Genomic DNA, 14,034 nt, shown 5'->3' with positions numbered 1-14,034 from the left:
AGAGAAAAAAACAATATCCATTAGTTCAGCAGGATCAATCGACGTAAACTGACTAAAAAACAATGCCAATGGCTAACATTACATGTTTTTCATCAATGAGTGACTAAATAAATATGGTAACAAAACCAACCATGTATAAAAATGCTGTGCTGCAAATCTATCACCATTCTAAAACCAAACCATTCAGATTGATATGACTCAGCATAACTCAATTAGTACTCTTATAATAAACTTAAAAAAGAAGTCGGTAGTTAAAATAGAGTACCTCTAGATGTAAACGATTAAAGCCTGTCATAGTGCGGAAATAGCACATCATCTCCTGTATGGCTTTAACTGATAATTTTGAAACTCTGAACCGAATGTTATTGACTCTTCATCAAGCTTCTTCTTCAACCTTCTCCAAGTTCTCAACATATCAGACTGTATTAAACCCTTGTATAGTGTCTCGAAAGTAACCTTTTGGGGAAGCAATCCCTTTTCTATCATCTCAACAAAAAACTTACAAGCCTCCCTCCACTTTTCTTTCTCACATAACCCATGAATCAACAATGTATATGAATCTAAATCTGGCCCTAAACCACTAGATTTTAAATCCTCCCATATCTCGTTCACAATATCCAATCGATTCAACATCATAAACATCCTCAACAATATATTATATGAATGCAAACCCAAAGACCCCAAACCATCCTCCCTCATCTTCCTATACAATTTCAACGCACTCTCTGCATCCTTCCTTCCCATATACTCCTTAAAGAAACAATTATAAGTAACCGCAGTGGGACTAACACCATTCCTCACCATCTCACCAAGCAACTCCTCTGCATCCTCAATCCTCCCACACGAACAAAGACACTTAACCACCGAAGTATAAGTCACCACACTCGGACAAATCCCCTTCTCCTTCATCAACTTCAACTTATCAAGCGTCAATTCAGGCTTATGCGCCCGACTATACACATGAAGAACAATAGAAAAACTTGTGACATCGGGTTCGATCCCTCTCTCACGCATTTCATCAAACAAATTCTCTGCCAATCTTATCATCCTCTCAAACCTACTCTCCGGGTGCAAACTTGCCCTCCTACAAATCCCATTTAACAAAACATTATATGTAACTACAGTAGCCTCAATCCCTCTCTCACCCGTTTCCTTCAAAAACCTCTCGGCCATATCAATTCTACCAATCTTACACCACCCATATATCAAAACTGTATACATTTTGACATTAGGACTAAACCTATGCTTCCTTTTATTAAAAATCTCAACACCCACTTTCACATACCCATATTTACACAAAGTATCAAGCAGGAAACAAAAATGGGTCTCATTCACAGGCTCAGAAACAAAACTTTCCATATCATCAAAAGCACGAATTGCCTGACGAGTAAGTCCCGCTGCAACCAATCTCCTAATGAGAACAAAGAAAGTTTCTGAAGTGGGTTTTACGTTACGTTGGTCCATTTCAACTATAAGTTGCCAACAGACATCAAATTGTCGGACTTTGGCGAGAATGTCGATCATAAGATTGTAAGTGACAGTGGTTGCAGCTGAAATGTCGGCTGAGGTAGAAGAAGTGCCGGTCAAGGTGGGTGGAGTGTCGGTTGAGGTGGGAGGGAGGGAGAGGGAGTGGTGGAAAAGGGAAAGGGCGATTTTGGAGTTGTGGCGGAGGCGGAGGAGGGTTTGGTGGAGGAGGGAGGGGGTGAGAGAAATTCCGGGTAATTGAAGAGATGATTCCATGGCATGGAATGGGTTGTGGTGGTGGAGGAGGATTTGGGAGAGTAAATCGGCGTCGTTTGAAGGTTGGAGGGTAGGGAGAAGGGCATCGTTTCGAGGAGAGAAAGCATCGTTATCTGAAGAGAAGTTATGGTTTTGGATGAAGGAGAAGAGGCGGAGAGAGAGGAGAGAAGTGGAGGAGGTGAGTAGGGTTGGTTGGTGGTAGAGTAATCTAATTGCCATGTTTCTTTGATTTATGCAGTGTATTTTGGAGGACGGAGGGAGGGACTGGGACTCTGGGAGGGAGGAATAGGGAATTGAAAAATTTGGTGCCACTACTTATCTAACTTTTTTTAATTAAATATTAGTTAATTATAATTTAGTCTTTGTAGTTTAGTAAAAATAATTAATTACTCTTTGTGGTTTCACAAATTGTTATTTAGTCCCTGTGTTTATACATTTATTTATAAATTAATCTTCATTCATTTCATTTTAGTTTTTTATTTAATTTGACTTTTTATTTTTAAAAAATAAAAGGTAAAAAAAATAAGTTATTAGGATAAAAAGTCTGAGAAAAGAAATAAAAGTGTTTTTTGAAATAAAATTATTTATAATTAAACATGATTGAAATATTTTTAATTTGCTTTGATAATCTACTAGGAAAAGTTATAATTAACTTTAAATATTATACTTTTATTTTTCTTTTCATATGTAAATATCACTAATCTATATGTTCAATTTTTACAACACCTTGGTCACATTATCAAGATTAAAAAATATATAGATTTAGATCACAAGCTTGCAAACAAATATATCGTGGCAAACATGTTTTCATCATAGGAAGATTATAGCATATATGTATATATATTAAAAATACATTCAAATTTATAATTAATTTCAAATCAAATTCCTAATATACATACTAATAAATCAATCAATAATATTTACATTAAAAGTAAAAGTATAATATATATATATATAAAAGTATTTAGTTATTGAAGTTTTTATAATATAATCAAACTGAAATTTTTTCTGATGTTCTATAAACAATATATCATGACGAACATTTTTTCATTATAGTAAGATTATAGCATATATAATAAATAAACATTCAAGCTTATAATTAATTTTAAATTAATTTTCTAATATACATGCTAATAAATAAAATATATATATTTAAATTAAAAATAAGATACTGAAATTTTTAAGAATCTCTTCAGATGTTCTATAACCAATATCGACGCTTTTTTGGGCACCATTGTTATCTTGAAATAACATGCAAGGCCCCAAACAGAATTTATATCGTAATTTGACATGGATTAATTACACTTGATTCAATATACAGCAAGCGTATAAAGTACGTGCCCCCGCCAAGAAAGCGTTGTATGTTGAAGATATATATGGCCATTCTCAGTATAGCCACCAAAATTATATTCTTTCAACTTTTGTTGCCTCCATTTGCTTCAGTAAAAATGATCTATACATTCAATCGTCTTTCAAATTCCCCAGTTAAATCATCCAGACTGATGATCCCTTCTCTCTCTGTTGCCTTCTCCATTCTCAGCTTGTTGAGCTCTGAATTTAATTCGCCAATCTGCTTTTGTAGCTTCGCTCCTTGGTCTGGTAACCTTGAAATGGTAGCCTGTAAACAGAAAAGCAAAACTGAGAAAAGAAGAAGCGATTAAAAACTTCTACTTTAATTCATGCACAACCAGCTTGAAATGGTTCCTTAAAAGAAACATAAAATGAAGATGACATGGAGGTTTGAATCCATTTAACACGAACAAATAATGTATTCAACAATTTGGGCTATTGAATCAGCGTTAGAATAAAACCCGACTGCTCCCAAGCAAGGAAAAATAAAACGAAAGGTCAAGTCAATACCAGCCTTCAATTTTATTTACTCAAATATGTTTTGGATGGCAATTCTCGACCTTCAATGTGTGTAATTCGAGCAGTTACTCTGAAGCAATAGTTTTATCTGCCATTTCACATGTCATTTCAATCATACCTTATTTCCAAGTATTTGTGACAGCCGATTGATTCTCTCTTTGATTTCAGATTCTGTCAATTTACCCACGCTATCTGGGGAAGAGCTTTTCTTCTTCAGATTTACATCCTTGGGATTGAAAGCATGCACAGCCCTGTCAAATATTAGAAACTAAATAACATGCACTAAATAGCTTTAAAAGAATATGATGGTTTATTTTTTTAAATAAATAATCAAATGTAGAGATCATACCCATCAACATCACGTTCAAGTGAATAACTTGATGATGAATTTCCCACCATTGTGGATACCTTTTTCCTGAAGCCACAAATAGAGTACCAAACCACACCAGATTTAAAAGGTATGGAATGAGGATAGTGATTAGTATGCTTTGCATGAATAAAGATTTCAAATACAAATACTACCTTATGCTCCTGTGGTTTGAATGCGTGATTTACAATTAAGGGTAAAAGGAGTAAACGTTTTATGCTATTTTTGGACTCATAATTTGAACCAAGTAGTTACACTATCAGTGGAATTCAGGATACCACTTTTATAGCAAAGAAAATGGCAGGCCTTTTATCACAATGCATGAACCAGCTGGTAGCTCCATAATTTGAACTAATGAATTGTTTGGAGTAGCATCAAAGGAGAATTCATGCAAACCAAGAGGGGTCTAGAATTCACGTAATTTTATTCCATTTTACCTTAGCTCAAAATATGCAAGAACAGTATGCAAAGAAGCACACATACAAAAACAAGGAACTGCGTGTTTATAAAAAGAAAAAAATAGAGGTATCATTGTTTTGTACCCAAAAGCAGAAAAAACGGAGCAGGGTTTCACCTTATCTCATCTTCTTCTTTTTGTGCAACTTGTACAGTTGCTGTCTTTGAGAATAATAGGCTGTGGTGACTTACTCCTGCTATACCTTGAGTCTCTAAGAATTTTATGTGGGATTCCAGAAATTCATCCCTACAGAAACAAAAACACAAATTAAGAGATAAGATGGCATGGAATTCATATAGAAAGTCATTGGAATTTAATAATTCATAACCAAACAATTCCACAAAACTTGCATTTTTTTTTATATGGATCATAGATGCATAATCATAATGGATGAAAGGTGCTGGACTGCTAATTATCTTGGATCCAGGCCAACGAATTGCTAGATTCTACTCTTTAAAAGACAAAAAAAGGCTTGTGCAAAAACACATTTTTAGGAATTTAAAAAAACAGTACTAATAGTAATGGGTTTCTTGTTGAGAGGAAGATCAAAGATGAGAGATAACCAAAACTGAAGATCATACAAAAGCAAATATTAATTAAACACAGTCCAACTTTGCTAATTAGAGAGAAAAATAAGTAGGCAGAAAAGTTGCCACTAATAGGCCTCAGTACATTTTGTGCTGGCTGTCATGCTCTTCATGTAACTGTTGCTGTGTGAGGGAAATATCAAACCCCTGCTTTGGGAGACTGAATAGCTCCCGAAGATCCTGAAAAAATCAATTTAACTTTAGAAGACAACATCACATATGCTTAAAAAAGATGCCAGGAATTTATTCCAGTAAATCAACAAATAAAACTTCATACGTGCATACCTGCTGGCTAAAGTATCGAATTTGTTCTTTGTTTTCAGTTGCTGTTCTAAATAATCCCCCCTTGAATATCTACAACAGAAATTTTTAGGAGTCAACTTCATCCCAATGTGCCAATGTTTCAATTTTAAAGATTCATGATTCAACCCATCTAACTAACATCCAAAGTAAACACTTATTATGGATACATAGGACAATTGGAAAGAAACCATACAAAGATGGCTTAGCATAATAAAAAAAATTCTACAAATAAATTGTAATCTGCAACAGAGGAACATTTAAATTTTTTTCAGGCTTTTCCTACTGAATAAACCCTTCCCCAAAGCAATGTGTCAAGACAAATTACATGCAATATAGTTTTTCAACCACTTGAAGAAATGTATTGAAACCTGGTGAACTGACTCAGAAAAAGCTCCAAAATCTTTAAATACCACGACAACAATAACAATATTTGCAATTCAAAAACAGCTACTACATCTCATGTACATACCATATGACAACCATAAATAATAAGGGAGATGAGCATTGAACCTGCTTCCTATAAATTTTCTCTTCAACAGTTCCACAAGTCATTAGTCTGTAGACAACAACATCCTTCATTTGCCCAATTCGATATGCACGATCAACACTCTGGTTATCCGTGCTACAAAGAGAGAGATATTAATTATTGATGAATTACACCAAGAAAATTCTTAACATAGCCTGTCAGGGACAGAAAAAACTCAAGCAGCAAGAAAGGGATAGCTCTTTAATAGAAAATGATAGAAAAGTACGTGAAACATCAGAAACGTGTTGAAGTTGAAAAGTTCTTTGGGTAGTTTAGAGGCCAAAGTTTAGTATGTAGAAGTGCAACCATCATGCCATTTCTGGATTTCACAAATATTTTAACATATTTTTCAACATTCAAAATTCATAAACTCCACAAGCTGCCAATAAAAATGATAGATAAAGAAAAATAAATGTAATCCATGTAGTGGACATTTTACGTCAAAGATAAAGACAATTATTGACGTTTGCAAAAGGAAAAGATATATCCTAAACTATCCGAATTTTTTGGCAAATACATTTGTAATCACTAGCAAATTTGCCTATCCTAGATCTTATGACGTAGTCAGGTCATGTTTGCTGAATCTGAGTGAATGAAGGAAATAAACTTAAGGAAGTACCTAGGATTCCAAGCAGGATCAACCACAATCACACGGTCTGCTTTTGTTAGTGTAAGACCAAGACCACCAACTTGAGATGTTAGGAGAAATATAGGAGCCCCATTGCCTTCTTGGAAGTCCTGAAAAGTTATTTATTTATTTTTATTTTTTGGGTTCAGGAAAACATAGATTTTGAATAAATATTTCACATGCAACAACTAAAGTCTAATGGTTTTGACTTTTTAGAAAACTTACACTAACAATTTTTGCTCTGTCAGTAGCTTTCGTTGTACCATCTATGCGTATGAACTCATAACCACTGGACACCAGGGATTCCTATCACAGCAAAAAGATTAGCCATGCATCACCTTCTGCCAAAGCCTAAACATTAAAGAAGAGAAGATACAAAAACTAACAAAATCCTTGAACTTAATATATAAATACTCTAGAAATCAGAGTTTTTAATAGGCCAGGAATTAATTTAAACATAAATATTCACTACAAGGACAGAAAAATATAAATAGATGATTCAAATAAAATATAATGCAAGAAAGCAACAATGATGCATATCCAAGGCAAAAACAAATCACATGTCCATGTATCTAAAAGATATTTTAATGCATAATTAACGATGATGGAGTTTCACAACTTTGATTTAGGTATGCTAGGCTCATTTAGCCAGAACAATCACAGAAACAATTTACCACGTTCCCCTATACTAAATTGAATTAATTCATCAGCTTGCATGTTACATGTGGGCTTAAATTTACTTTCCAAACTAGAAAGTACTTCAACAAACACAATTATAAGGAAACCTGTAATATTACACACTAAGTGTAATTGCAGTTTCCAACGGATGGCACATAAACAATAAGAAATAAGCAATTGACAGAAAAAGCCAAATTCCTAAGGAAGCACACCATGAAAACTTTTTTAACTTTTGATATCTGCTGATCTTCTCGAATTAATAATATATGCTAATGAAGATGTTGTTATTACTAAATTGTCTGACACCAAGAACACATCCCACTTATTTACTTGCTTACACCTTAAGTTTTTTTCTCATCCAATCAGCTACATTTGTGTAAAATCAGAAAATTAACCAATCCATATTGCCTTCTCAGCAACAAAGATTCATGGTTACAAACCTGGATGAGATTAAGCATCTTGCGAGTTTGAGAGAATATAAGAACATTGTGCCCTTCTGGAATTAAATTATCCTGTGGAAGATCAGCATATGCATTATTAAGCTTGAATGATCAAATACTAAATCAAAAGCATCAACAGTAATTCTGAGACATATCTAACCAGAAGTGACAATATAAAAGAGATCTTGCAAGAGATGTTGTCATGCTTCTCTTGAAAGTCAGTGTCAGTTCTGTCAGCAACATCAGCTAGATGCATTGCCAATTTCTCTGCTACAGCTGCATCTTCTGGATTTAGCATTGACTCCATTCCCTCCAACAAATCCTCAGCTGCTCTTTTTGTCAAGAGAAGCGGGTGATCACATATTTTCTTCAGAATCTGCTCCAGGGAAAAAGCTATTTGATTACAGAAGGGCAACCAAAATATCGAAGTGACACAGAATAGTATACTTCTTCCACAAGATTCAAACTATTCATTAAAACTTCCTAATTGATTCGCTACCAAAAATCTTCCAAATACGAACCAAGAACAAAAAACAATGGGCAGACCCGATAGAATCAAAGAAACAGTAATTGAGGATAAAATTCAGAGCTTCTCAGAATACAATAATAATAGATTTCCACTTTAATGCAGGAGAAAAGGAAAAATTCTATGTATAGAATCAGCCAAGCCACAGCTCAACTCAACTACAAATTGTTCAAGAGAACTAGAGTTAATATGTATACACTCCCTTGATCCAAACCAACAAAGTACACACACCTATGATCATTAACAATAATAAGAATTAAGCACCACCTTTCTACTGAAAATCATTGTCTTTTTGCACATCTCAAACAAACATAAGCAAAAAAGTTGAAGAGTAAAAACCGTTAGGGCAGCCAATGGCGAGCCATCGAAAGCTGAAAGAACAATTTCACTCCGCAGAAAGGCTTCGTATAGTTGCCGCTGCACAAACAAGCAAAACAATTGCATGATTAATTGGATGCATGATATATGGACACAAACCCAGGCATGTGCAGCAAACCACACCTGACAAGCAGTTAGTCTGAGCCACACAATGATCTCATTCTTTCGGGAAAGTTTAGCAGTTGTAGCATCATCTTCCTTGAATACTTCATTCTTCATACGGCGCAAAAAGTAAGGTTGAATGCGTTCTCTCAATTCCTGTAAAGTAAACAATATGACTGACTATTTCTGGATTTTAGATAATCAGTAATCTTTCATAAGGACATTAAAACTTATGTCATAAAATAAATGTTAATACAAATCCATTTAGTTTGATATCTTAGGATCATTAAAACTTATGTCACCAAATGAACATAAAGAACATTACAGCAGTTCAAGATAAAGACATTTCTTGAAAAAAGTATGAGTTAAAAAAATTTAGAGAAACAAGATTCAGAAGGCTGCAGTCTCATCATTGATGTACCTTGGCAAAACCTTTGTGCATTACTTTTGGAATCTTACAAAACCTATTCTCATCAGACAACATAAGACGATGACAACATTTGAAGATCTTTAGGTCTAAGGAATCCATATAAGCAAGCATGGATAACCCTTTGATGTTAATTTTTTAGTATCATGTCAATTTCAACACTTCCAGATATTTTATTCCGCGATAAAAAACAGTACAGACATATATTAAATTTCATCAATGAGTAATGCAATCACAACTTGTGTTATGTATTATTTCAATGCTCATTTGAAAGGAGTAAAATCAAAGGCCAATATAGAAATGTTGCCTTCATGAGTAAACAAGGAGGCAACTTAACACTTCCCTCCCTCCAAAGAACTCTACCAAACATAAGTAGAGAAGGAGAAAAGTTACCCTAATAACAAACACATCCTGAATACTAGAGTAGAATGAGAGTCAAAGCCTAAGAAACCAGTGCAAAAAGAAGAGCCTCTAGAGTAGGAAACATGGTTCATTACAGGCCTAACTGTACTGATTTCTAAATTGGATCAACAGAAACATATATTCACAATTCCAAAGTTTTCCATTTTAGCCATACCAGAAGAATATAGCAAAAATGGCACAGGAAAATAACCACAACAATTCATATGTGACACCATAATGTCAAAGAAAAATGAAAGAAAATAATCAAGGATGCAGAAAGTACAATCCAGTACATCCCACAGAACGCACCTTTGCAACCGTTGAACCAATACGCTTCTCCCTATCAGAAGCATTTTTTTCATTTCCACGAAGTATGGGATGCTCATATGTTTCCTTAAACCTGAAAAAATGATATTTGATGCCATAAGTGAGCATGAATTTATTGAAGCAATCTGAAGTATTGAGAGAATAATTACCATTTGTTGTCACCAAGTAGACCAGGACAACAGAAGTTGAACAAGGCCCACAATTCCTGTTTCAAGTATTTCAAGTAACAGGACTAAAGTGTTAAGTATCCACATTTTTCTGTCATGTGTTAGTTTATAGAAAGAGCAGGAAAAAAAGTACGAATCCTAAAGATAATACCTTAAGATTGTTTTGAATGGGAGTGCCACTAATGACAATACAATGAGCACTTGGTATCTCTAGCAAACTTTTAGCCCTCTGAGTACTAGGATTTTTTATGAGATGTCCCTGGAGAAACATAGCACAAATTTAACAACCTCTTTAAAGTTGAAACCTCAAAGAAAAATAAAAAGATTCCTAATATTCAATTGATGCCTGCATGATTCTAATATGTAAAACATCAGGTGTAATACAAACCAAATGTGAAACTTCAGAGTTTACCTCATCAAGAATCATATAGTCCCATATGTAACTATCCTCGCTTTCATCATCGATAAAGTAATGGTCCCCTCGTAAGGATTTTGAGTTGTTCCGCACAATATCATATGTTGTCAGGAGAATTCCTTTGTCCTGAAATGAGAAGATGAATCCAGGCAAAAATAAAATGTTAAATTTTGCCATGATAATCAACAATAACGGGAAACCCCGCCAAAAATTGCATTAAGATTTCTCTCGAAAAACAAGGTTATGGTAGATGCATATAATAGATTGAAGAGAAGTAGATAAAAATTCAAACTTCCAAGAAACCAAACAAATCAGTTCAGCCCTAAAACTGGACAGAACTCATGTCTGAATTAGTCAGCACCATATTTCAACTTAAACTTCAGCAGAATTTAACTTGCTTCAAGTCCACAAGTCAGATTAAAATATAAAACATAGTTATGTTCTTTCCTGTTATTTGGCTGCAGGTATCAAATATTAACTGTCTGGATGTTACGAGTTACACTTGGAAGTACAAAAAATATAAACAATGAGAGCACATGTATAACCTGAAGTATATATTGCAGCTCATAGTCCCGAGCTTTTAAAGATGTCCCAAAATATCTACATGTAAGTGCAAAAGCTGATTAGTATTCATTAATAGACCTCTTTTCTTCAATGGTAAAAGAGAAACATTTGAACTTTCAAAAGACTTGAGTCAAACAGCCTCACTCTCTAGTCTTCGCAGAAAGCCCCACAACAGACAGTTCTTTAATCCAATGGGAGAGCAGTGTTTTAGGGGCCACAACCAATGCCCTCTTAATCAATTTGGAATGGAAGAGACCTGCTAGAAAGCTGCAAATCTGCAGAACAAAACAAATAAAAGTTAATCCATATAGCAGTGGAGTATTAACATTGTAACTATCTTCATAAATTATTGCACACACCTCCTTACCTGCATCGTTTTCCCCAAGCCCATGTCATCTCCTAAGATTCCACCCTTGCCCTGACAATGCAAAGACCAGAGCCATCTTAAACCTTCACGCTGATGAGGATACAGCATTTTTGCAATTGTACCGGATAATTTGTATGTAGATTTTGGTCCAGGCAATGTAATGCAACTATCATCCTCTGAATCTGCTTGATTGTCCAACACATCATTCACACTAGATTCATCAGATAATAAATTGTACTTAGTAATGGCATCAGGTCTCCCAACTTTCTTGACCACCTTTTTGCCGGTCAAAACCTCACAGTCATCTTCCTTGTCCTCTGATTCATCTCGAAGACTAAGCAAAGAAGACCGTCCTACAGACCTCAATTTCTCATGGAACCTTGTGGGTTCTTTTTTCTTCACTTTTAGAGCAACTTTATTAGTTTTCTCCACCCTAGTGGCATAGTCATCACGGTCAGACACAATCTGCACATCGCCTTCCTCTTCTACAACATTGGACGCAAAAGATTTTCCCACGGGGACTAACTTTTCATCCACCCTTCCATATTCGTTCTTCTTTGGCCCTTTACAAGTGTCATTGCCCTTACTGTCAACCTCGTCAGCAAATGACCCGCTCAGCAAATGACCATCTTCATACGCATCCACAAAATTCTTATTCACATTCGATGAGGAATCAGATGGGCCAGCAGATGAAGAAAACGAAGACTCAGCACTCGCATAATCAACCACATCAACTTTCTTAACCACGTTACCATTTTCAGGCATTCTCCTTTTCTCAATCGACAAAAGATCAAGCCTTGAGGTCAAGTCATTAAGAATATCTTTTATCTCATTAATCCCCCTATTATTGTCACAATCACCAACATTTTTGGACGGTATGGGCGAATCAAAATCAGCAATATCATCAAAACTAGAATCAGTTTTCACTTCTTCTCTACTCTCACTATCCCCATTGTCTCCAAAAGAGACTTTGCAAAGTCTCCGTCTTCCTTCGATCTTAACCTTCGTAGGCTTCTCCTCTTCTGGAAAAAAAATCAATTTCCCCACATCATAAACCAAAACTTTTTTTAGGGTTTTGCTAATCAACTAAAAATAAGATAATTAGGGCAATCAAGATAGGAATTTAGGGATATTACCAGGAGAAGAATCAAAATCAGTGATTCCACCGAAATTAGGGATGTTATCCTCCTCTGCTTCAGCTTTGCGAAAACGACGTCGTCCTTCGAGCTTCACATTGAATACACTCTCTTCTTCCCCGTCCTCCACTGTACACCAAACAAATCAATTCAAGATTTCAAAACCCGATAAATCAAAAAAAATTAAATTAAAACAAAAAAGAGGTGAAGAGAGAGACCTGAGGGTGTGGCTGACTGTCGTTGTTTGGGAGGAGCGGAGAGGTCTTGAAGGAGGCGGTGGTTCAGACTAACTGGTTTTTTGTTGGTGCTTTTGGAAAGATCCGCCATTTTTAGTTTAGAGAGAGAGAGGAGCGGAAGTGGAAAAGGGAGAAAAAGGAGGGTGTTTTTATAGAAGTGGAAGGCGGAGAACTTTGTCTGTATAAAGGAAGGAAGGAAAGAAGGAAGAGAGAAAGAAAAGAATCCGTTGGGTTTAAAATAAATTTAATTAAATTTGAATTGGTTTTCCCGCTTAGGTTGGGATTTTTTAAGATTTAATTTTATTGCTTCCGAGGGCTTTGGAAAACAAAACACTTCCGGCCTGTTTTGTATTTTAAAAAAAATTAAAATTTCTTATTTCTTATTTATTTTAAATTAATATAATTTTAATAATTTTATTTTATGTAATAATATCAAATGTAATTTTTTTAAAAAAAAAATTAATATATATTTTAGCGTGAAAAATTATTTAAAAAGTAACCACAATTATACTATTAAATACGTTTCCATAAAAAACATGAAATCGATTATTTTTAATTTATGATATACTAATTTAATTGTGATATATTTTTGCTTGATATTCAAATGTATTATTATTTTTAAATTAATTTATACTTTGATGGAGATTAGATTTTATTTTTAAGTTATTTTAGAAAAATGAGATTTTATATCATTTAAAACTAAGTTTTGTTTTGAATAATTTTAAGAATCCAATTTATTGGTATTAGTTAAAAGATTTAAATTCAAAAAATAAAAGAAGAAGACCAATTTCCTTAACCATCTAAGATAAAGAGAATTTGACATTTTATGTTATAAAAATATTGGACAAAAGATCCAATCATAAAAATAAATCATCCAATGAATGAAAAGAAAAAAGAAAAACTTTGAAAAATAAATAAAAAAATGTTTTTTTATAAATAATTGGACAATAAAAATAGTTCGTTTTATCTTACAATACCACAGGGTACATAAGACAATTTGTCTTTTCTAAATGGTAACATTATATAGTATTGTCATTAGAAAAAACATAAAATTGATGCCTTTTGAATAACATTTTAATGTTTTTATTATTATTTTTAGATGATTAGATGTTTTTTCTTACATGAAAAGCCAAGTCCCGGATAAAAAAAACGAAGAAATTTGCATCGACCAGAGCATTTACATCCAAGGATGATGTTGTTTCATTAGCAGGGAAGTATTCTGACCCTCACTTGCACTTCAAGTCTGTATGCTTAGATGCACGTTAAATGTTGGGTTTGCTTTGACTCTTTAGTGTTGGAATCGAGGTATTCCACGGCTAGAGCTGTGGAGATGGTTAATCACGGAGGCTGAATTTTATTTTTTTTTCATATATTTTTAGATTGTTTTGATAT

General features: G+C 34.2%; 2 protein-coding genes across 3 annotated transcripts in view; both read right to left on the bottom strand.

The window, feature by feature from the left end:
* LOC105115981 (pentatricopeptide repeat-containing protein At2g13420, mitochondrial-like) overlaps positions 1 to 2,009 on the bottom strand; it is a 2,575-nt gene extending 566 nt beyond the window's left edge. The window contains exon 1 of the mRNA XM_011013098.1: positions 266 to 2,009. Coding sequence (XP_011011400.1) covers positions 313 to 1,959 — 1,647 coding nt within the window. The 5' untranslated portion in view covers positions 1,960 to 2,009 and the 3' untranslated portion in view covers positions 266 to 312. The remainder of the gene's footprint in view (positions 1 to 265) is intronic.
* Positions 2,010 to 2,708: 699 nt separating this feature from the next.
* On the bottom strand, positions 2,709 to 12,828 carry LOC105115980 (protein CHROMATIN REMODELING 24-like). 2 transcript variants are annotated; one of them, XM_011013096.1, is made up of 23 exons: positions 12,625 to 12,828; positions 12,407 to 12,535; positions 11,271 to 12,292; positions 11,048 to 11,178; positions 10,885 to 10,939; positions 10,337 to 10,465; positions 10,076 to 10,183; positions 9,907 to 9,962; positions 9,740 to 9,830; positions 8,623 to 8,757; positions 8,461 to 8,538; positions 7,756 to 7,971; positions 7,596 to 7,667; positions 6,703 to 6,783; positions 6,469 to 6,587; positions 5,834 to 5,945; positions 5,306 to 5,374; positions 5,106 to 5,200; positions 4,551 to 4,679; positions 3,959 to 4,024; positions 3,728 to 3,860; positions 2,919 to 3,358; positions 2,709 to 2,743 (listed from the first exon to the last, which is right to left on the bottom strand). In XM_011013096.1, the coding sequence occupies exons 1-22, from the start codon at positions 12,731 to 12,733 to the stop codon at positions 3,194 to 3,196; spliced, it is 3,300 nt and encodes a 1,099-aa protein (XP_011011398.1). In that variant the 5' UTR covers positions 12,734 to 12,828; the 3' UTR covers positions 2,709 to 2,743; positions 2,919 to 3,193. The 2 variants fall into 2 exon arrangements, with proteins under 2 accessions (XP_011011398.1, XP_011011399.1); XM_011013097.1 differs by having other exon boundaries at positions 11,271 to 12,289.
* Between the last annotated feature and the right edge of the window lie 1,206 nt (positions 12,829 to 14,034).

The sequence above is a fragment of the Populus euphratica genome, unplaced genomic scaffold (assembly GCF_000495115.2).
Source record: "Populus euphratica unplaced genomic scaffold, PopEup_1.0 scaffold818.1, whole genome shotgun sequence".
NCBI classification, from domain to species: domain Eukaryota; kingdom Viridiplantae; phylum Streptophyta; class Magnoliopsida; order Malpighiales; family Salicaceae; genus Populus; species Populus euphratica.
Note: the sequence above shows the minus strand (reverse complement) of the source record. Positions and strands in the feature narration are given on the sequence as shown.